General features: G+C 39.8%; 1 protein-coding gene across 1 annotated transcript in view; it reads right to left on the bottom strand.

The window, feature by feature from the left end:
* Positions 1-2719: 2719 nt before the first annotated feature.
* Positions 2720-24969, bottom strand: part of AFF2 (AF4/FMR2 family, member 2) — a 34126-nt gene continuing 11876 nt past the window's right edge. Inside the window, exons 6-14 of the mRNA XM_009576247.1 lie at positions 24212-24351; positions 23588-23651; positions 20063-20199; positions 16656-16727; positions 16201-16294; positions 13306-13308; positions 12752-12801; positions 8631-8845; positions 2720-4114 (exon numbers count right to left, since the gene is read on the bottom strand). Of these exons, the coding sequence (XP_009574542.1) occupies positions 3993-4114; positions 8631-8845; positions 12752-12801; positions 13306-13308; positions 16201-16294; positions 16656-16727; positions 20063-20199; positions 23588-23651; positions 24212-24351 (897 nt within the window). The 3' untranslated portion in view covers positions 2720-3992. The remainder of the gene's footprint in view (positions 4115-8630; positions 8846-12751; positions 12802-13305; positions 13309-16200; positions 16295-16655; positions 16728-20062; positions 20200-23587; positions 23652-24211; positions 24352-24969) is intronic.

Raw genomic sequence — 24969 nt, 5'->3', positions numbered from 1 at the left:
TGTCCCTATCTTTCAAAGGTCATTTATAAATGAGACAATATATTCAAAGAGACTATTTGAATGATTAAAAGTCCAAAGATCATGTAAGAAAAAGTGAAGTTAAGCTATAAGAAGCAAACTGTGAAAGTTGCCAACAACACTATCACCAAAAAGGCTGTAAGCTAAACCACAGTGACTAAAAAAATAAAGATAAGACAAAATGAAATAAAATAATATAAAAAGCACAAATATTGGGCCAAACCCCAGCTATCCAAACTCAGCATGAACCGTTTACACTGTTAGTTTGCTAAGTGTGGGAAGAGCGATTTGTCCTCTGAAAGGAGCCAACGGAGCATAGCTGAGACCAGTGACCAACGGGTCTAGGGGAACATGGCCCATAAGGGATTCATCATCTCAGGCTTCCCCTTCGACTCCTGCTCGCGAGGACCCAACACACATCACGTGGCTAGAAATACTCACTGCACTCAGAGCAGGATATTCTGCCTGTACGCTGTCAAATACTTCACTTAAGACCTGCTGCAGCTCTTGACATGGAGGTTAAGTGCTATGTAAATGCCTCGCTTGAGCACTTAGGACTTTGCTGCCCTTGGATCTCGTACCGATGGAGCTCCCAAATGCTTGCATTTAGCCCTTTACTGGCATGCTCCCTTCACTGCTGAACTATTGATATTGCTCGAAACCTGCTGAAGCATGGGACACAAATGACAGTCTTGTCAGCTCTGGCAATTTTTTATGAAGTTTGGTCTCCTTCTTAAATCCCAGCTGCAGACATCAAGAGATTACATCACTGTCCCAGCTTATCACTATTAAAAACAAATGTGTCATTTCTGGTCCTCAGCATGCTTGAAAAATGCCTGAAAACATGTCATGAAATCAGTCTCATAGCTCAGTATCCAGAAGGCAATACAAGAACCAAAAAAGTTTATTAAAAAAAACCCCAAACCCGTGATTTGAAGCCAATCTTGTAATTTTTGATGCTTGGTTCATGACTTTGAATGCCTGAAGTGGGAAGTGTTAAGAGCAGACGTAGCAAATGCCCAAGCAAACACATGCTGCTTCCCCACGGACTGAAACAAACAAACAATCTCATTTGATTAACTCTGCTGGAAGTAATATTTTAAGGGATGAAATGATTCCACAAAGATGACCTGTTGGCATTTGAAATGAGATGAATATAGTGCCTGTAAAAGTGCAATAATCCTTAATAACTAACCCAAAAGAAGCATCATCCCCAGGGATAAGACGGTAATTCACTCTCCATATTTGATTTGTTTCTAAGCCGCTTTTGAAACAAGACTGCTAAATAGTAAGTTGGCTTGTGATCCTAGACTTGACTGCTGGACTTATTATAATCATGCCATTGATTCAGCATGCATTTCAAACTAAGTCACAGGATACAAAATCAGGTGGGCTAATTCCTTAAGCTGTTTAAGCAAAAGATTGTAAATGCAGGGTAAATTTAGAGATAGGAGTCTGTTTACTGCAAGCAACAGGGGAAGAGAATACATTGTCTTCACTGAGTGACTGCAGCTAACTCTTTGAACAGTCTTGTGTCTGAAGATTGTATTTCAAGACATATCTATCCTTCATAAATGCATGGAAGTCTAGGATTTCAGTCTACATTAAAGGAACAAGTGACGACAATGCACTTAATTAGACTAACTAGTTACTGAATCTCATTAGTGAGATCTCGCAAAAAGAATGGAAAACTCTGGCTCATGACAAAACCACCCCAACACTACTTCATCTCAAGTACTCACGCTGTTCAAAAAATAAAATAAAATACTTCAAGTGTTTTGTTTTCTTTTTCTTTAAAAAAACCGAACAACCACCTTTCATCTACATTTCTGAATAGTTCTTACTGTTGTGGCTTTATTCATTAGCTACTGGGGCCAGAATCAGCGCGACAAATGCTGTCAGACTCAGTTTCAGCCATGTTACCGAAACCCTCCGAGAACAGATAAGGGTGTATCGACCACTTCAGGAACAGGAATGTGCAGATAATACAGGATGTGCATGTTCTGCAAATGTCCTTTGCAGACAACCCTAAATTGGATGATTTCTCTAATGATGCACCTTGGCTACATTTACAATACAGTCTTGTGGAAGAAAATATTGGGAATTATTGATTTTTAAGAAAAGGTAGTACTACAGGGAGCTAATGTACAACAGTTACTGTAACGTTTGTCTTAAATGTGCATTGGGCAGAGTCCTTAAACTGCTCTTATTGCATATATCCAAGGCCTGCTCTAAAAATCATAACAGTCTGAACCTTTTAAATGCAAATTTGTCCCATTTATCTGGTCACAACCCAGTGAGTAGAATCCAATAACTCACCAGATTAAAGGATATACAGGATTATATAGCAGAAGGTAATTGCAATTAACTAATATCTGGATCGCATTTAATGCACATATTGTATTATTTCAATGAGATGAGACAGAATAATATTTACATTGCTATGAGCATTTTCTGTTACTAGAAATGGAATTTACAGTTCAGTAAGGTATGCAGGCGTTATATCAAGAATGAGATGAGACCATTTAAAGTCTTGTGAATTATTGATATAAATTCATTTTGTTTTGTTTCATGCACCAGCGCTTCTTGCAGTGGCACCAGAAAAGCAGTGCAGTTTATAACAGGGGAAAAAAAGAAGAGGAAAGAGCAAATGTGAAATGGTGTAATTTATTCACAATTGCTTTGAAATTCTATCTGAATTGTCTCATTATTATTCACGCGTTAGAGGAATGGTCCAAAACATGACAGCATGGGTAAACAGATGCAGAGCTTGGAAAATAGGTAATCTGACTGAAGTATTCATGGCCATTATTAAACAAATGTTATATTGCTTTTGGGTAAATCTGGTGATTTTATTTAATTTGACATTGTTTTCAAGATAGCAAGATAATACTGTTCGTTTCTAACGCTCTGAAATGAACAAAACAGGTGAAAATTGATGCCACATGGAATTATAATGTTTCAACAGTAGCTGGTTAGTTAAACTTCTAGAGAGTTTCATGAAGAATCTGCATACACTTATTAATGGACTTTTACATACAATATCAATGCTTAGAATGTAGCGGTCCTGTTAAAATCTGCTTTCACTGAATCACTATGCAAGGAGAGATTGTTCTACGAAGAAAAATGTTGGATGAGTATTTGCTTGAGACTAAACAGTAAAACTGAAAGAAAATTCACAGATTTAGTATAGGAATGGTAGATAAGAGTATGAAAGCTAATATTTTGAAATTGGCTAAAAACTGCAATAAATTCTGCTGCCTACTGAAATTATTAAGCCAACAATAAACAGGAAGAATGGAATATCAAAACCTCATTGCATAGTGTGTCATCATTCTTTAATGAGGCGTTCCTTCAACCTTTTACCTCTTAACACCTTTGGTGATCTTACGTTATGTACCTGCAAGATATTCAATGTTCTCTTTTAGAGATTAAGCCTATAGGAAGTATGAATCTTAGGAATGTACTGTGTCAGGTAATGATGCCAGAATTAAGCGTCGAAAAGCTTGGTTCAGGTTCAGAAGACGATTTTCAACGAATAGCTATAACTTCTACTAATTTATTTCAGAAGGGACTTCTCATATATACCCTCAAATATTTAAGACGCTTTGTACTATTTCTCAGGAATCCATATCTTCTCAAAGTGCTTTTTTGTTTTCACTTGAAGGCAGCATGGACTTAAAACAATACTGCAGGGAATGTACCGTTCCATAAAGCACATAAGGATGGCAGGATCCAGGAGACACAAGGCATAGAAAATTGTCGAAAATGATTAGATGATACAACACATACTGCTCTTGAGTCATAAGTTCCATTTATGGTGACTTCTACTTCCAATAGATAGGATATTAAAAAAGGCAATAAAAATGAAGTTACATGAATAAACTTCCAGAAATGAGTGGAGTTCCACCAGTGATCGTCTCTGCGCTGGTAGAGGTAGAAGAATGGGGATGTTATGAACAGGGCAGCAGTCACTACAACAAATGAGCCTCAATGCGGAGCCAGTGGAGTCCTTGGCGAACGTAACGAACCAGATTGGTCATACTGCTGTGTTGTGTTAAGGGTCCCATCACTGAGTCCAGGTCTACAAAGAATTCTGCAATACACAAGAAACAGAAGGCATTGTTTCAGGCAATGGTACAGAAATACATGTATTACCATGATTTCCCACTTAGTAGCAGCAGTGCAATTAGTGAGTTCTCAAGATGTTGTGCACATGAGCACATGGTTAGTAGGAAAGAATTTTAACAAAGGCAACAATATATTTAAACAGATCAAATTAGATTATCCATGCTGGAAGTCAACCACAACATGGTATGAGTGGTTGCCAACAGTCTTCCTTTAGCTCTGATGATCTGTACTTTCAGTTTTTTGAGCCTAGGTTTGCTGGCTGCATGGTTTAAATAGCTGCAATGAACTGTGGCATTTCCTTTTCCATGCTGTACCCTCTCCTGGGCATGAAGAACTAGTCCGGATCTTGCAGAAGACCTTGCTCGCTCTTTTCCCCACCCTCCAATTTCTGTTACTGCCATTGCAGCAGTTTTGGCCCTCTGCTCATCCTGCTGCAGCTGCAGGCCCCAGAGGATGCATGTGGGGTGGGAGGGAAGAAGGAAGAGGAGAGAGGGAACACAGCAGGAAAATAGCATCTAGGAGTCGGGAACCTAGAAGGGGAAAGATAAGATGGGTAAGGCCACTGGGATCTGGTGTTGGGAAGGGTTAACAGGAGGTCACTAAACAGAGAGCCATCGTTAGGAAGCAACACACCAGTTTACTTTATGCCATGTGTTAGATGCTCTCTGGGTGAAAGACTAATCCTGTTAGAGCCAACAGACCTTTCCTAATTGCTTTTAATGGGGAACTGGATTGTGTCCTCTATTCTCCCACAGCTTGTCTTTTTGCTCACTGGGGCACAGGCATTCCCATGTATACAACACTTACACTATATTTAGGTGAGTGGGAGCCCGCTCTCAGTTAAAAGCCCCTCGGAGCTCAGATAACAACCAACCACCACAACAACCGGTGGCCGAGCCCTTACATTCTCACCCTATCTAAAATCCAGTGCGCGGCACCCAGCCAGCTAACACTGTATTGGCTGCAGTTCGGGAGAGCAGATGCCGGGTACAAAATCATTATCAGTACTTTCTTCAGTAAGTAAGTGCTGCTTTGAGGTCTTCTATCCAAGTATTGACAGCCTGACCCTGGTCAGCTTGGGAGCTACAGCAGTATCACAGCACAAAGTGATTTGGCTGGAGGCAAGCATAATGAAAGCTTAGGGCTATCACCAGTTGCGTTAAGATGCTGCAGCCAGCAGTTACTTTTAATCTTCCTTCCTCTGTCTTTTATTCCCCTCCTCCAGTGTAAAATCAATACATTTAGAAGTGAAATAATGCACTGTCTTGCTTGCATTCTAGAGATCTCATGCGAGGCTCAAATAAATAATAATTGCTTTAAACACTGAGAATTCACCTTAAAGCCTAATTTCAGTTTAATGTTTCTTGAAAAAGCTACAAGCACTGAAGCCACTTGTTAAATTTATATGTGAAAGAACAGGCCTTTGTCACTACAGAGCCGATAGTTTTCTACTGTAGAGAAAAAGTGCTGCTATCTTTGGAAGCTTAAAAAAATTATCTGATTTTGTAAATCAACTGAGAGTTTGATGTTATAAATGGTGAACAATTTTCTAGGTGATCCAACACAAACCAGCCCATGGGTTGGCTTTGGGAAGTCTGCAGTTTAGCCTGGCCTGCTACAGATGCAGAGTTTATGACAAACTCCATCTATTCTCCCACACATTCTAAACTCTACTGACCGGGGGAAATTCAACCAGAGGTACACGGCAGAATGTTCCCACTTTCCTTTTCAAACCAGATCAGCTTGGCGGGTCACAGTTCTGTTGTTCTCCCTCTTGCTATGCCTTTTTATTTTAATGGCACGTCTTTTGTCAGGCTGACAAGAAAGGCTTCTGTCTCCTGCTCTGAGCCAGCTGGACACGAGTCAAGTCCAAACTGGGAGTGTGCAGGCATACTTAGAGGAGCACAAAACCTAAGCTGACAGCCGTGGACAAGGGGAGGCTGCACAGCTCCTACAAGGTCAAAGAAATCTCTTGTGTCTGCATGGGCATGACCTAAGAAACATCTATGACAGCAGCAAGATCCAGATGTAAAGACTATTAGACATTACAACGATGGGGCCACATTTTTATACCCATCTCTATTAGCTCATCAGGGACATGTTCTTGGGCAAGACACCCCCTGTGATTCAGAAGACAACAGAAACAATGAGAGCTGACCGCAAAGAAAATAAAAAAAAGAAAAAAGTGACTGGATCTGGTTTGTTTTAAAAAAAAATTCATTTTTATCTTAAACATGGGTTTCTTTGTGGGTTTGGGTTTGTTTGTTTTTTGAGACCATACTTATTTCAAGGGGGGGAAAAAATAATCTCATTTTCATGGTGAACTGACTGCCCAAACCCCTGCGAGAGAAGCCAAGAGATCTGTTGTTTACCTGGGACTCAAGGCAGAGCCTGGGTTTCGCACCTATCCTGTTTGCTGTCTCGGGGCATTTTTGAACTCACAGTTCACACGCCAGTGTACCAGAGCTTGGGCACTGCACCGGCCGGCCCAGCTGGCAAAGGTGGATTAGAGATAGCTATGGGGAAAAGCACGAGTCCTGTCCCAGCCAGCAAGATACAGGTGTTTTGAATTATTTTAGAGGTGCAGATGACATCTACTAAAATAATTACAGCTAGCTTACATGAAACACTGTAACATTTCTCACGTCAAAATGTTTTAAATATATCCTTCTGTAAATGGAATCCACCATGTGATATGACGAAGACCTGCAGAGTACCACAGCAGTTCTTACACACTTTTTTGTTACACCATGAATTTTTCAAATTGCAGTTTGTGTTTAAGCATGCAACTTTAAATCGAGTATTTAATTAGAAATGAGGTATCTTTCCAGACAAAACGTAAAGACAGACACACTATAGCACGTATGAAACTCTGATCTCTCTCCAACGGTTTATAATACTTAAATGAAATTTGAAGTAACATGAACTTTCCATTCCCTGTAACACTGCTGCAGTTTGTGAAACAAGATATGAAAGAACAGGGCACAACCCTAGATGTCTTGCTCATGTGAGAAACCCTTATTCATGCATCCAGTCCCACTAAAGTCAAAGGGACTGCTCATCTGAATAAAGATTATTCCTATATGGCTTTGCAGAATTGGGTTTATTCGATCGTAAATCAAAAAGAGAACAAAGAGGAGTGTAGGGGGGAAAATGCAGAAAGAGAGTCAGCAGGTTTTTTCTCATCCAGCTCTAGGACTGATAACAGCAGTGGCTGGGTACATTTTCTGTCTGCTGGCTGAATGCCTGAGCTATTTTGATTCAATACCAAGTAGAACATTTAACAACTCCACAACACACAGGGCTAATTACAAGATTATCGCCATCTCTTTCTCCTATCAGAGCATCCTTCTGCATTCCCACTGTAACATTCTGCAGTACATTTGACAGGGAATCACTTTCACATTTTGTGAAAATGGATGCAGCTATGGAAAAAATCCAAAATGACTGCACTGCTACTAAATTAACCAATGCGAACAAAGACAAAAAGCAGTGGGGAGGACTGGACAGAACTTCTATTATTGTTCCTCATCCAGGGATAGATCATTATGACCCACCATTCAGACATAAAACTCTATAAATCTCAAGCTTAGTTTCTCTAAATCAGTGGAAATTTGCCACTGACATTAATGGGAGTAAGATCAAACTGCATACAGCGAGCACATTTGTCAGGAAAAGTCAGCCATCTGAAATCTCAGTATAATTTAAGAGAATGAGCAAATTCATGATGAGAATATTTCCCAGTTAGGCTCTGCACCTCCAGTATCAAAGAAAGCTTTGTCAATGATTTGTGTAAGTCCAAAGCTGGAATCTGAATAATTACATTATCATGGGGAAGTTCACAGCTGGCCAACAATAGGCCAAATTTGTCCTTTAGTTACATCTCAGCCACTCCACTATACTCGATATGACCCAGTCACAAACTGCTTGCCAAAACTCCTTTGAAATGACTGTGGTAAAGACTTACATGTTGTTGTTAGGAATAAACAAGCAGATTTGGAATCCAACCATAGGAGAGTCAAGGTCATGGCTTTCAGTGGACATCTCCTAATCGGACTCCCTGCATAAACATAAAATCTAATGTTTGCTTATTATCCTAGCTAGCATTTTAATAGTCTTAAACCGGTTGACAGAGCAGTATGAAAATAACCTCGGTGCTCTATGAGAAGCTGAAACTGTGAACGAATTTGCAGATTCAAAATCTCTCATCACTTGGGGCTCATGTTTGCTAAATTATTTGCCAGCTGCTCTGATAACCCCACGTTCAGCGTGTGTTACACATCCCCCTCCGTGCTTGACAAGAGAAGATACGCATTGGCTACAGTGACCAGCAAGCAGATTTGGTCTGTTTGCTCAAGCTGTCACAGTTGTGCTCTTAGATGCAGTGGTTCTGGGTCCAATTCCCAACAATGCCTACGAGAACAGAAAGAAAGCTAAAGCTGATGAGCCAAAGGGGACAAGGAAGATGCTGAGCGGGGCACCTTTGTTCTCCTTAGTCAGCTTGTCAGCCATGTCCCAGTGCTCGTAGCTCCGCAGGACGTTGTTGGTGATGTTGACGTGGCTGGCAGCCATGTGGTGGATGCGCTGAGGGATGGTGATGGTCCCCGCCAAGGAGGAGCCGGCGGTGCCCGTGCTGCTTCCAGCAGAGCTGACAGGGGACGGGCTCAGGGACATGGGCGATGGCGTTTCTGTGCTCCTGCGAGAGGTAAAGGGAGAGTGAGTCCCTCTGACACACACCACTTCACTGACATCCTAAATGCACCTGAAAAATTAACTCTGCACCCAGTCAGAGGAGAACGTGCAGTAGTATCTCCCGGTTTTATGCGAAAGGAGAGCTTACAAACTGGGAATGACTGAAAATAAAAAGGGATTTAATTCTCCCTACAAATGAACCTGTTATTTAAAAAAAAAAAAATCTATCATAAAAATAGAGCAATCTTTTAGAGAAAGAAGTATCTCATAGCTGTAATGATTTTTCTACCTGCTGCCAGAAGCTGCAATTGCAGTTAGAAAACACTCAATGTGCAATATTGGCTTATTATCAAAGCATTTTGTGGAAACCACAATGACAGTTTGCTCCAAATACAGTCACCACAATAAGTAAAGTGCAAGTCTTAAAAGCACCCTGCAGAGCAGTATTAGGAGCTGAGGGTACTGTAGGATTATGAATATCTCTATAGGATTCTTTAAGACTGGCTATGGAGATTTGTTTCTAATTGCCTACAGTTCATCCGCACAGTTTTGTACAGAGCAGTGTTTTAAGTTACCTACTTAGTGCAGCACTAATGTTCTAATATAGATTTTCCTTTAATTCTAACACCAGCAATTAGGAATCACCTGCTGGCTGCAGGCAGCGCGCCGGTCAGCACAGCAAGCTCATGTTTAGAGCTGTGCAGTGCTGAACGCTCACATACAGCTATTCTCTTTGAAAATTTGTTTCAGCGAACAAGATTAAGGGTTCCAAAAATCTCTTCTCTTGCCCCCATTTGGAACCACTTACCTAAACAAATGCATTTGATTTGCTGTCAAATACACTTGAAACGCAGGGCCGAGACGCTCCCGGCGCTCTCTGCATGAAGCAAAGACACCAAAACTCTCCAGACCGGGATGTTGCAACCCCTCTCCTGACAGGCGGCCGCTGATGCCTCGTGCTGTGCAAGAGCATCAAGCTCACTCAGACTCATTATGGGCCTGATCCAAACCCCAGGATAGAAAGGCTCCTCCTCTTGGCTTTACAAGCCACCGTCGATGGTCCTGACCATGAAGCGTGGGCACAGACCTGCTGGGCTGATACCTGGCAGGTGCTGTAGGACAGACTGCCACCACGGCACAGCCTGGGGCTGAAAGGCATTTATGGCAACAGCTTTTGCTGCAGATTTTCCAGCAGTGCCCTGCTATTACCTGTGCTCAACAACAGGCTCCTGTGATACATTCTTTTTCCAGAGACCGTGTTAATTCAGCAGCTAGTAGCTTTTTACACAGCTTATGTGTTATAGTTTAAGCATATCCTACGGCAAAAATGTTTTATTTTTAAGTCTCAAAACATCCTGGTTACTTGACACGCCACAGTGTCTTTAATGCACAGAAGAGTTGAACTATACTAGATTAGGTCTGGGAGCAGTTAAAAATCATAAGTATCTGAGGAGACCAGGAGTATTTTGTTAGAGTCACTTACAACAAGCTGACGCACTTCTGCCAAATAAAGCACATTGTTCATTGGATTTACCCTGTTGTGCACAGCCATTATTACTGTGGTGAGTCTATTAAATCTCTCTATTTTGTGCTTTCTGTCGCTAGAGGTGGGAAACATTTCTGTAATGAAACCAGGAAGAATTTGTTTCATTGCCAGCCTGGAACTCAGGCCAACTTTGTAGAGGTTCACAACCCTTTCAAACAAAAGTGGCCAGAAATTCCAGCAAGCCAAGCTGAGATTTTTGATGGTTTCAAATCCCAAGCAGACTACACTTCATGGCAATGGATAAGTTTTGCTTTGTTCAAAAAATGATTCAAGAATACCCTGCTGTCTCCCCGTTCTGAACCAGACTGCTGATCCATCTCCAGTGATGCCATACCCTGATGGTGTTTGGTCTCTCCTCTGTGCTGTGCAACTACTCTTCCCATCTGGTACAAATTTGCAGGGGAATAAGAGGAAACTGTAGAGTGAGTAGCCCTGTGGAAGCAGAGCAGATGCTACCAGTGGCAGCACCAGGCCTGTGACAATCCTTGGGGCCACCAGGAGACACCTGAGATACACAGCTCTGAGCCTGCTGGAGAGCTTTTCTTCTGAGACTCCAGACAGTGAGGAGAGAAGACCTGAAAGTGGATTGTGGTCTTTGTGTGTTGGGTCACAGGTGTCATAATAACAACGTTATAACAAGGCCTTGTCATATTCAGTTATTCTTACATGTCAGGTGCTTCCTTCTCTGAATAAAAGACAGAGATGTGCACTTTCAGAGCTTTACTTCCTTATCTCCAAAGTTAGTGGGAAGAGACCGATCAGCTGGGTGTTATGTTAGAAGTGATGCTGACCCGAATTCTGGGTTTCTGCTGCCTACCTTGTGGCCAGAGAAGAATTTTCTCCTCCAGTCAAAAAAACCCACTGATTCTAAATCCTGGGCGCCTAACCAGTTCCTTTAAATAGCAAGGGAGAGGTCATCACCTGCAGAGCTGGGTCTATTATAGGACAGGAATAAAAGGATAACTTCTCCTCCATGAAATTTTTAGGTATAAGCCACTTCTTAAGGAACAAAAGAGGTGTAATGCTCCAGTGGTCTATTTCGGCACTAAAACTTTATGTAAACCTTACTGTATTTTTAATGCAATACAAGGTTTCATTGACATTTACATGCCTTGAAAAACTGGAACATATTGAATAATTTAATCTAGGAGTTACTTTTCCAATGTTAAAAAATCTTGTCGGTTTTTATTTAAAGTGATTTTGTATTTCATTGCTTTAGTTTGTGTTATAATCTATACTTAAATATCTAGATACACACATATTCAAAATAATTTTGTGTATTTGGGGTGTGTGTGTGTGTGTATATATCCCCAAAAATATTTTGAATTATCTAAGACAATATTTTCCTTCAAGCAAAATGTTCGAATTTTTGGTTTTGCACTGATTCAGAACAAAGTCTGTTTGAAAACTTCAGTTCTTTGTGTGCTCAACTTCAACCCCTTCTACAGTTTTATTACTTTGTTTCCTTGGAGTGTATAATAGTAATTTCTTCTTATGAACCACCAGAAAGAGACCATTAACGATAATCATTTTCACCTAGAATTCAGCCTACTCAAATAAAGAAGGAAAGAAAGGTAAAGTCCTTCTCCTTTGTTTTACCTGTATCTGTATGCGTGGCCAAGAGAGAGGAGCAGGAGAAATGTGTGTCAGGTGGCATTAGACATTGCAAGATAAAGGCAAGGTTGCAGCAGCAATGCACCTTCATTGAACAGCAGATCATAATTGCACTACCCTGACTTCGTATCTGAGGCGAGGGTGTTTTAACGTTAGTATAAAGCCACTGATAATTGGTTGACTAAGTGCCTTCACATTTTCACCACTATTACGCCTTCAGTTTTATTAAACAGCACTTACCATATATCAATGAAATATTCATTGGTCTTTCATTACTGAACGAATCATTGAAAAATCATTGCAATGAAGGTTAACTTTACTTTGGCTTCCTGAAATGACATGGTACTTGCTAGCTAATTAACAGATATTTTTATGGCCTTCATTTGGCTTGAGAAGCAAACTGTCAGAGAATTCAGCACAGACCCACCACGGCTGATTTTAGACTTAAGGGGGCTTTGCACAAAGATGAAGGTGCGTTTCAGCTCTTCCTTCCCACCCACGCTGGATGCCTCACATGCGTACCTGATTTAGCCCAGTGGGAGCCCCTCACCCCCACAAGCCCAAGGCAGCTGCAAGATCAATTCTGTAGCCCAGAAGAAGATTTTCTACCTGCTACATACTTGAAACGTACCTGTAGCTCCCAAACCACTGAGTCATGGCCTGATCTTTGCCTTTAGAGGCACCAACACATTTTCCCCCCTCTTGGAACCACTCGTTCCCAGACAGAAATACTCAGCAGAAAATACTCACTTTCCATTGCCGCCCCAAGGTGAGGGGGCCTGTGAGGCTTTTGAGGAGTTCTGTAAGTACAAAACCAACATGTAAATAAAGGTGATGCAAGTACATGAATACTGATGACACAGGCTCAACACTCCCTGTTTTCGTTGCAAGAGCTACAGTGCATGTAGCAGAACGGCTCTGCACATCAGTCCCGTCATTAAATGGCTGGTGGATGATTGGTAGGTTCCAACCAGTAGCTTGAAAGTCGCTTGATGAAAGAGGGAATACAGTAATGTTCCAGTAAAAGCAGATGTAGTTCACAAAGAAGTGGTTTAATTACCACTGAAACTTATTCTACAAAGTAAGTTCTTCAGAGTGCAAATGACATCTTTAGGGGGACCTGCAATCTTTTAGTAAGAAACAAAAAGAACTTGGGTAGATGCCTTAACGAAATTAATCCCTCCCAAGTTGCTAGGGAAGGTGGCTTGGGATTCAGATAGTAGTAGAAATAAAACTTCTGGTAACGATCTGCTTGAATGCCCTTGTTTTAATGTATTTTATTTGCACAAATTGACTTTCCTTACCTGCTTACTCATTCTGCCTTTCACGTCTGTGTAGCACCTTGTACAACCCTGTACAAAAAGATTGCCCAGCAACAATAAAGCCCAGATTTTTCCAGTCTTGGTCAGACTGGGTGGTATCTTACTTAGTTCCCATAAAAAGCGGTAGTATCAGGGCTGAAGCTATCTATGTGTGCTTTCTGAAAACAATCACTCTGAGCTCCCTTGCAAAGAAGTCAGCACGCACAGTGAAAATTCAATCAAATTTTACAAGTTCTCTACAAAGTATTGCCGTCATTATTACAAGATTCATCTGGTTACTGTAATCACTATTTTGCATGTGAGGCACAGAGATTCAGTGGAGCACAGAGCAGCCCAGGGCATGGCCCACGGTCACGCAGCTGACTCTGGGAGCAAAATCCTACCCTTGAGTTCTAAAACACAGCTAAACTTGCCAAACAGTATTGACCAAAGCAGAAGACACTGCCCAAACCATGATACTGGCCTTTCCTGTATGTTCCTATACAGCATGCAACTGTGTTTCATTAAAGATATGAGCATGAAATGGAGTGTTTTGCAGTACAGAGCATATGTAGTGTATATTTTTGCCACCCACTCATATGTAAGAAGGAGGGAGATCCTAAAGTTCCCTGGAAAGTCTTCAGGGATGAAGAAGCAGCTTTGATTTTAGTTTCTATTGGCTGGGGATTGTTCCCAACAGTATCTGGAGACAAATACTAGATTTGTCAAGATTAAGGCTAGATCTCGATTGGAGGTAGTCATCTGACAATGAAAATATTTGAAACATTTTTGCCCATGACTATTGACAACAAATTTTCAAAAACATAAAAATCTTCCTCAAACTTTTAGGTGAAATGCATCAAAGGATGCCACTTTTGCCAATCTTAAAAAGTTTGATTTCAATTTTAAAAATTTATCATTTTAGTTATATTTTACTCCAAGTTGTCCCTAAATTTCAAAGCTAATTTTATGATTAAATGGTTATTTTCTGTTTTGAAATGTCAAAAATACAAATTTGAAACTTTTAATTGGACATTAATCAGAACCAGTTCTGTCCACAAATGGTTTCAATTTGGACAAAGTGGCATTTGTGCGGGAAAATATGAAAACCAATTCTGCCAAAAAATTCCTCTCCAGCTCTGCTGTAAACAGTGGGCTGCTTTTCACAGTTAAAATTGTGCAAAATTTTGAATAATAACTCTTTTCAAACAGTTAATCTATTTCATTTGTATTACAGATTCTTGCTAGTGAACATGGTGAACATTGTGCAGCAATACAAAACTAATATGTAGTTAATGGCTCCCATTCTTTTCTTTTTACCTCCTATGCCTTACTACAAAAAGATCCTGAACATATAATCTATATACACTCAAATATTACTTCTAGCAAATGAGTTGCAGTGCCCATAGCATACACACAGTAACATTAGCTGAAATACTCAGCTTCAACTCGTTGCCTAAACCCAGCATTCCTGATTTGTCTATTTTATTATGTTTTAAATTTTTTTCTTACATTTTCATTTACATTAAAAGACATTTTCTCTATGCGGATGCTGTAAAATGGTTTTATGCTGGGCGTAGTAATATGTTCTTTATTGTACCTATTTGCACAGCTAGAGAAAGTAAAGCAGCTTTAAGGGAAGAGAGAATCCCCCCCTCCTCTTTTTTTTCTTTTAAGAAATCATTACTTACTGCAGAAAAAGTTTATCAAATGGTTTATCTAATAACCTTTTTTTAAGAGACAATCTACATTCATCCTGGATAAAATCTGAAGTGGATGGAATACATTTCATGAAAATGCTGAGGCTATAAATGTGACTAGTTCAAATTTAATTTGTTGTGCAAATCCCTGACTGAAAACTCCACGAGTACAACAGAGGCACTGCTCATGGCTTCAAGAGAGCCTCAATTTAAGCAGAAGGTCAGGAGTAACATCACTGAAGTTACAGATACACACACACACACACACACACACAGAGGACACCACGGAAGTCAGGACTAAGTGGTGGTTGCTAGCGTGAGAGTACTGGAGTTTTATCACCATTTACATGAAAATACTAAAACTCCAGCGTTAAAAGTTTTACTGGTTTGCAGTACTAGTATGTCAAAGGCTGGAACAAATTCACAGAGGCTGAAAAAAACAACAGAAAAAGACCGATGGGCTGACAAACCAGTATAATTACATAATTATAGAATAATACGAAGTAATAAAGTACAAGAATTAATGTATGCTTCAAACAGCATTAACCAGTAAAATATAAATATCAAAACACTGGCAGAGTTGAAGAAAGATTCTGTTTCTCTCTTAATTTAGGAACGGTGAGGACTTGTTGTTCTTACACTGGGTAAACAGCATTTGACAAGGTAAAGGAAAACATCAGCGAGTCATGACAATCAGCTGATTTCCACTTGATTCAAGGTAAAGGCAAACTTTCAAGATGTAGATAAGGCAATTTGAAATTCCACAGAAATAAAAGGAGAAATCTCTGAGTCTGCAATAAGCTTCAGCAAATCTCACTGAATTTAAAATCTAAATTTAACTAACTAAAGCCTAAATAATTGCTTTATTATAGTTCATTGGGAGTCAGTTCATAATCACTTGCACATTGAAGTCTTGAAAGAATCAGTTTCCTTTACAGAAACCTGCATAAACATTACATGGTGTTGAGAATAACGTTATTTTAGTAGAATTACTGAGTATAGTCCTTTGAATCAAGTGACTAATCCCAAAATCCCCCAAATCACTTCTGTCCCCACTCCCTGGCAGCCATCCTGCCTGCATTTCCCAGGGGAGGGGTTAAATGTGGGACTTTTAAGTCACGCAGTTATACTTGTGAGAGCTCTCAATGCTGGTGTGAATTTCATTTTATATCAATAAATTAAACAGAATAAAGATTACCTTAAAATATTCCATCAGAGATCTGGAGTACTTCATAGCATGGTCCTTCTTTAGTTTAAACATTCTCAAGTAGAGAAGTGATAAGCATCGGTAGCTGTGGTAATTAGGAAAGGATTATGTTAATTCCATTGCTTAATGAGACCTATAAACTGTAAAAAAAAAAAAAAAATGCTGACCTATATTTTGCAGTTTCTGTTCTAAGGTTAGATTTTGAAACATAAGCAAATGGAGAAAGAAAAAGAAGTGGTCAAAAGCATTAAAATCCCATCTTGATAAGAGTATAAATTAGAAGAATAAATGTTTAGTCAGCTGCTGAAGAAATCCATTAGTTATCCTTTAATAGTTTAATGGAAAACAAGAATAATGATCTTCTGTAAGCTGCTTAAGTAATTCAGTACTTTTAAAGTCCTCCTTAAGATTTTAGCTGCTTCTCTCATTGCTGCAATGGGACTTACCATAAAACTGCTAATTTCTTGTCCCCTTCCGTGGCAGAAGAGCCTGTGAAATTCTTGAGTCTCATTGCATACCTTGTCAGAAAGGTGAGGAGAGAAGAAATTGAGAATTAAGATGTTTCCAGGAACACGAGTGATACTCTGAAAAGTAACAGCCACACATAGATATTCTTCTCCAACTGCAATAGTTAATGGTCACATTGTTCTATAACGATGAGATCAATGTAAAATTCAACAGAAAGTACCACTTAAAATCTAGAGGGCTAAAGTAAATCACCAACCCACTTTCTGGGCCAACAAGGTGAACTATTCTTGGGCATATTAGGCTGAGTCCTGCAAACATTTGTGATGAGTGTTGGACAGAAGCATAAGATCTTGGCCCCATATGTACCGAAGAGTAGAGTAATACATAATAAGGTTTTACATATAATACTTTGGGCTTGAATAATACCTTCAAAATCCTTCTAATAAATGCTTCTTCAAAGCTTTTAATATATTTTATATAGAAAATGGTTTTAAACACAGTAAAAGTCATGTTCACAGCTTTTTAAATTCTTGGGTCCATTAATTTAGGAACCTTGTGTACTTGGTCTTCCCTCTCTATTTAATTGCTGCTGTCCAGCATTTGGATGATCAAAGATTGAGTATTCCTACCTCCTCTCTCTTTTTTTTCCTTTAACTGAGCACACTCCATTCCATGCATTTAGTCTCTTGAAAATCAATTCGTCACATAAAATCATTGTTCTGAGCCCTAATGCAATTTCACAGGTACTTGTGTTAGAATAAGTAATAGGGTTCAGCGATGTGTAAGAAAGTTTTAAGGTATCCAGGCAGTCTTGATGAGTTCTCATTTACAAGGAGGTAATGGAGTGCAGGCAGGCAGTGCTGCTCTCGCTCTGCCTTCCTCCCACCACCCCCACCATCAGCCCCAGATTGCAGCTGTAGCACACCACCTGATATGCTCCTCCATGTCCTATCTCACCTGCTCTTTGGTATTGTTGTTCCAATCATACTGAATGAATCTGATCAAACACGAAGATATACGTCTCTTGCGGATTTTCAGCGTTACGTTAGGGATTTTAGCATTACCATTAACTTAAAACACCTTTGACAGTCAGATCTGATATTCCCAATCTCTTTGATGCTCCACTTGCTTTCACAAATAGGTGTCTGATGCAGGTACTCAGGGCAGCTAATGCAAAAGGGGAAAATGGTGCCTCTGATGAGGAGAGCAGTAAAAGTGAGAAAAATCTCCTTCTATTTCTTGTCTCACAGTAAAAATCTATATTAACATTAGGAGCCACATTGAGAAAGTGTGTGTGCACAGCCACATACTTGGTTTGTACATTCAGCACCCATTGTAGCCCACAAGAATTGTGTTTTTGTCCATGGAGTTTATTGAACCTGTACCAGCCTGCTGCTCACCTGGGCAATCACCTTTTTTCCATGTTTGATCACTGACAGCAATTAAATGGGCAAATCAGTCTCTCTCTGCCTACAAGATGCTGCATACAAGAGTTGGTAAGTTAAGCTCTACCTTTGATGGTAGGTGATGGAATTAATCTCACCTGACTGTAGCTATTTAGAAATTGGAGATCTACTATAACAAAGTCCTCCAGATTCTTCCATAGCCAAAAGCAGTTCAAAAAGCAATCCAAAAGCAATTCAGGTGCTGCTCCCATGCCAAGGTCTATCTATCATGTAGCCTGCAGCAGGACTGTGCTGAACCAGGAGCTGCCGGGAAGAGCAAGGCAGTGGGGCTGCGTATGCTGATGCTCCAGTTGCTCCAAGATGCAGCCAGACGCTCAGCTGACTCCATCCGGCACCAGCAGTGTAGGGTGGAGGGGAGCTGCCAGTATCACCCATTTGCGAGCTACCCCTAAGAGCTGCCATTCTCTGAGTTAAGCGGTGCATGTGTTGTGGCTCTTGAATGAACGAAGATTTTTGGTCCATCCGCTTCTGAACAGACAGACTGCTGGACTGAGGAACAACTTTTTCAACTGTGCCATGTGGTTTTCTTAAAAAATAAAAATAAATGCGGCTCCTATGAAGAAGCACTCACTTCTTTAGAATATTTCTCTGAATACAGTTTATCCTGCCATACAACTGTAGTCGTATAGTTCAGGACACAAAGTACTGAACTGTCCACTGTCAGAGTGCAGGAAGAGTTTCAGCACAGTGGAGCAGAGGTAGGCGGCTCTTTTTCTGAAGTCCTTTCCTCTCGAGGGTCTACCTTGGATTGTAAGTGTTGAGTGAACATCATTTTTTTGTTGAGTAATCTCTTTAGATTTTCTTCTTCTCTTTATGAAGTGTAGAAGGTAAAAAAGTGTTTTAAATATTTAACAGGCATATTATTTACCTGAGAGTAAGAGCTTCTTAAGATTTGATACATTTTATTATGTAAATACCTACTTATTCAAAATGTAAAACATGCATTATTTTTGGCAGTCCCTAATAGCTAATCTGGCATGTTAAAATCCTGGACGTTAAAAAAACACCTTTGTCATATTAAAATCCAAACACTTAGGGCCTGATTTGCCTCCTTTCCTCTCTCTTGTGTAAACTGCCAGTAATTACACTGACATTAATGGTGATATTCCCAGCATACACGGGGGAAAACAAAGGTGCATCACGGGCAAGAGGAAAAATCCTGTTGTTCTACTGACAGGTAAATTTAATCCTGCTTGATTTCACTTTGATAATTTGCACAAGTAAAGCAAACAAGCCCTTAGTTACTCAGGAGGCCATTATTTCTATGGAGCCAACACTATGAAACAGCTATAGGGAACAGTAGCTGATTTAAAAATAATAATTCAGACATTTTATTAGTAAGTAAAGGCGCTCTCATCCATATTCTAGCCTATGAGTCTACAAAACTGTATTAAAACTAATTCAGCTGGTTCACATTTCTTTAACGTTAAAAAATATACTTTTTTAATACAATACATGCGGAAAGCTTCCTCTCTGGCTATGATCTTATGTGCCAAGTTTCAGCTTTTTTTTTTTTTAACAGCCTCTAAAACCATGGTTTGTAATAGAAATCCTGATAGACTCACTTTAATGTTTTGAATTATAAAACTACACCTTTTAAAAGACAAGTGTCATTGCCAAACAGTGAAATTACTATACTTTACTTCCACCCACTACATTTCAATTTTAATTTTATGAATATTGCAAATTATAACACTCACATTATAACCTCTAAAGGGGATAATTTATAAAAGCAGTGTCCATCAATTATAAATTTTCCATGACATTAATAAAATGGCAAGAACTAATTATGATGACTTCTGAGATGAAGATGCCTTGGACAAATCATTAATACGTTGAAATGGTATTTTTTAAAACATAGCAGGTTCTAATTATGACTGAAATGAGATTATGAAAATGATCACAGAAAGGACATTAACCTGATGAGTTCCACAGTCTCCGAGTACATGGTGTATGGAGATTTAGCTTCTAATGGATCTCGCTCCATAGCGTTCCCGCACTCGATGAAGGAGAGGGCAGCATCAGCGTAATTCACTGCTTTGCCAAACTTCTCCAGCTGAAATGGAAATGACACTGTCAAGAAAATCCTTCAGCTTTAATTTCTAGGTAGACAGATCATAATACAAAGCAACACTAGCATTAGGATGAAAGCAAAGTGACGCTGGTAGTTAAGAATGAATTCATACAGTAATTAAAGCAGGATCTATGTTTTTACGTAATCTTTTCAGGTAGCATATTGCCAGACGCTCCACAGAGGCAAGTCAATGTGTGTCCATTGACATGCATGGATTTATACAGGCAATGAGGGACAGTAAGCATGTTTTAACAAATCCATATTGCTCCTTGATATATGAACTAAGTTTGAATGTCACTATACATGGGTTAAGTAACAACTCCATGCCATTTGTCAGACGTCACATTCTGTGTTAACTGTTGACAAAAAAAAAAATCTCATCACTTATGGGATGACTGAAAGAGCAGAAAAAAAGAAGGAGAAAATATAGCACTGCTAAATATTTTATTTTACTAGGATTTTATTGCAAAAGGTTTTAGCCCTCATAATGGTTGTGATTAAACTGACTTAGACATACTGATTTCTTTTTTTATGTGTAATGAATATTATAGATGACATTTTTATAGTAAGTATTTTACAATAGTATTTAACATTTTCAATTTTTGATAGCTGGATGTAAGAATTCTACTAATGTGGCATTTGATATAAGAGATCCAATATACTTTAAATAATTTAAAAATTTCTTTGTATGTCTCTATCAAAATATTTTTGATGCATCTGCATATGTTTTCTATTCACAAAACGGAAACCTATCCTAGCAACATATTAAGCAGAACATTTAGTATTGGTCCAAGGTAACAGTATATTTGCCTTTGTGGCTACTTCTAAGCAATCCTTATAACTAGTTCCCTCTGCATACCTTTAATTTCAAGTTCTGCTCTTGTGCACTGATTACGAACAAAGCCGTTGTATAACTGGTAGGTATTACTTGAATGATCACAAAAGGAGAAATATTTCTAAATGTTTTCTCTCTATTCCAATGGCCACTTCTCAGCGTATTCTTCAAATTCCTCGCTTCAAGTCTTCCAAAGATGACTTTTTGTGGTATGAAAAAAAAGGAATCTGATTGCAAGTAGATTTAGTACAGACACACAGTTTGAGCCAGAAATGGGATCCGATCCTGCCCTTTGCTCCATGCTGACTCTAGTGGAGTAGGCGGAATTACTCCAGCTCATCACTTCTCAGCCGAGAACAGAGCGAGGTCTCCAAGATCTCTTCCATATGGTACAGTCAGTTGCCACTGCACCAGCCCATCCAAATTAGCTGATTCCTTACTGCCGGCCCAGACAAGGATAGGTTTTCATGGGGTCGCTCCCGTAAGACGCAAAATGCCCTGCCCTTCACCAGAAAGCTCAGGAACAGCATTGCCACAAATCTCATTAACATTTGCTGACACATTTTGAGGTCACATGCATTATCTTTCTAGCCACTGCAACATATCTTTCAATGCTGTATGTGCTTTGTCATGTCAGCACCAAGTAACCAGAAGCAATTGTTTCCATAGGACAACTAACACTACAGGATTGCACAGCAAATGTGTTACATGAAGATAATTTGTGTGCAGCTGTATTGGGTGGGAAAAAAAAAAGTTGAGACCTAAATAACGGGAAGAAAAAGCAGATACTTTGTTCCCGGGTATTTACGTCTGCCAACAAGTTGTATCGTAGCGGATGGCCTCACATTCCCATAAGAGCACTCGGGGTGTCAAACTGCATGTGGCAGGCAAGGTCTGCCTGCAGGCAGGAGCATGACGTGCCGTGCCTGCTCCTCTTAGTTCTGCTTGAGAAACACCCCCGATTATTCCGCAAGGCATAGTCAAAGGTAAGAGGATGGGAGACAGGTCAACACTTTCTGAGTGAATCAGGCTGTGGAGGGAAGTGGATTGACATAGCATGTTGAGATCATCAGGAGCCTGAGCCTGTAAATATTTGCTAGTGTGGAGCAGGCATCCCTCTGCCAGAACAATGTGTATTTTCTTTAAAGGTCAATCAGCTGTGGGAGGTGTTGTCAGTCTGCTTCTGCCAGCCTTCCCCACATGCAGGTGTCAGGGCTCTGGCTGAACGTACTCTGCTGAGTCGGGCTGCAGGAATCGGTGGAGGCCCCCTCCTGTAAATAGGCAGGTCGGGAGGGACGACTGCTAACTTACTGACACTCACGGCAGGTTGCCAAAAACCTGAGCCCACCTCCCACAGAAAACACACTTGGTAACACTGTGCCCCAAGTCAAAAGGGAGCCTGGAGAGTTGAAGCAGGCAGCTTGACATGTCAACTCTCCTTCAGCTCACCGACAGCAGAGGGAGAGCCATTTTTTAATTTGTTTGTTTTGTTTTTTAAAAACATAGCATGCGATTGTTTTGGGGGTGGTTTTTTGGACAAACACTTATTTCCAAGCACAAAATCCCTGATGTGGAATGATATAATATGCATGCAAAAACCCCACAAATAATAAAGCGAGAGGTGAATAATCACCCAGTTCTTTTTCAGTTGTGATTTTCAGGGGCAAAGTGAATGGCCACACTCCATTTTAGACATCTTAGTTTAAATAGAGGAGTCAAGTTCCACTAAGCCTGCCTAAATGAGCTGCTGTTCTGCACTCTATGTAGCGTACAGGAGCAAAGTCCCTAACTATAAAGCAAATGGCTATTAAAGGCACTTCAGGGCTAGCAATAGCTTGGATTGAACAAACTATGATAGAGTATAATCTGTCAGACTAAGTAGTCTTATCAAAATCAAAACACTGCAAAATTAGGTCCATCTTACTGGAATTTCATCTGGGGTAAAATGAGAGAAAAAGCTTTCCCAGCATTGAACTACCTCATTGCAAGATTTTTTGGAAAAAAGCATGTTGAGTCTTTATTTACCAGCCTAAAAGCATGCAATAAAAATGAATGTACTATTTAAAAATCAATTGTTGCAAATTTTAAACAATTGGATTGGAAATATCAAACAGTTTTACCACATGATAATGGGGTGGAGGGTGATTTGCCTTTCTTAACTTTCTGTTATGGAATATTTCAACACTTTTGTTTTAGGCTCAAAGTGAATAGGAAAACAAATTTCAAACACACATCATCTTTCATGAAATTATCTTACATCCTTCATAAACAGCATGACTGTTGCTCCTCCTCAGAAGAGATACCAGCTATTATAAGGAGCTTCTTTTTTTGGGAACGAATTGTTAAAGGCTAGGAATGGTGCTCAGGGTTTGACTTGTTGTGGACAGTGTGTTTATGGAGTACAATCTGAAGCATACTTTAGTCAATAGCAGAGTTCCTCTTGGCTTCTGAGGCTTTAGATGACATTCAGAATGTACATTTTTGTAACAGCCAGTTTCATAGTGGAAAGAGACAAAAAACCCTGTGGTAACCTACCAGAGCATCTGCTTTATGCTTTAGCTTCTTAGCCTCTTGCATGTAATAATCCGCATTGTGAAGCCTAAAGAGACAAAATCAATTATTTCAAGTCTTTGTTTTCATACAGTTGGACAAACATTGTTTGGGAAATTTGCTGACTGCTTCCAAGAACAATTTCGACATATACACCCACTTATCTCTTTAAATCTTAACCTGATATTAATCTGAAGCTGCTGTATGCAAAGATGCGATGGGTGACCAGAATGTAAAATAACTTGCTGTAGAAACTGGCCACCCAAAGGACCCATTAAATGTGTGCTGAACAGAGGAAAAGGAAAAATATTTTAAACTAATTAAGTATAAGAAGTTTCCATTAGAGAAGTGAAAATTAAAAAATGAAGAAGAATTACCATGAACCAACATTCAAGATCTGAAAACATTTATCAACAGAGTCTTCATTAATCAGCGACAACAGTTCATTTGTAAAGATTAAAACTGTGTGTGCCTTTGCGCAGCACTATCCAGACAGGTGCCCACTGCTAGTGGTATAATCAAAGATACTCTCTTTCACTGGGAGCTCTGCTTGCATGAAAATGCCAACTACATAACATGCAGCTAGCACAGAGATCCAATAATACTTACACATCATCAAATGTTATTTTGGGTCTTCTGGGCTCAGAATTCCCATTGGAAAGCGTTGGCATTGCAGACCAGATGTCTGTTTCTAGATGGCTGGTGTCAAGAAGGGTGTTGGCTGTTGGTGTATTGTGAGATTCTTCCTCCTAGAAAAAAAAGCACTGTTATTAACTCTTCATAGTTCAAACAAACACCTTCCAACAATATAAGCGCTCACCTCCACCCCCTCAAAAAATCCCCAAGCAAACAAAAGACTAAAGCACAAAGCAGCACTCATATATACCCAACTATATCCAGGTTACCTCACAAAACCACCCTTCCATCCTTATAAGATAAGCCTATTAGATTAATTAGGCAATATGACTCTACCTCTGACCCCTCACCTGAACTCATTAACTTACACTCTTAGGTAAAGTCAGCCTAGATACCACAGTGTTACTGACTAGAGACACTGGTTAAAGCAAGGGTGGGGAAATCTAACGCAGAAGGGCTGGATATAAACTCAACTTCATTCAGGGTGGATGACACTAATGTAACCTTTTTTTCTATATTATTATTAGCTAACTGCAAGGTATCTGAAAAGTCTGCTTGGATTTCAGTAAGGAACGGTTTCCTCACTCTTGCTACACAGAGCAGAGAGAACAACGGAAAGCAGAAGTCAGGAGTTGTGACTTTGCATTAACTAAACCCAGAAGCATAACAGAAGCATTTAGATCAGGCAATTGCAACTTGCAAGCTAGGTCCAGAACCAGATAAACTAAATT

Source organism: Fulmarus glacialis, unplaced genomic scaffold, assembly GCF_000690835.1.
Source record: "Fulmarus glacialis isolate BGI_N327 unplaced genomic scaffold, ASM69083v1 scaffold22804, whole genome shotgun sequence".
NCBI classification, from domain to species: Eukaryota; Metazoa; Chordata; class Aves; order Procellariiformes; family Procellariidae; genus Fulmarus; species Fulmarus glacialis.
The sequence above is the reverse complement of the archived record's forward strand: the minus strand, read 5'-3'. Positions and strand labels throughout refer to the sequence as shown.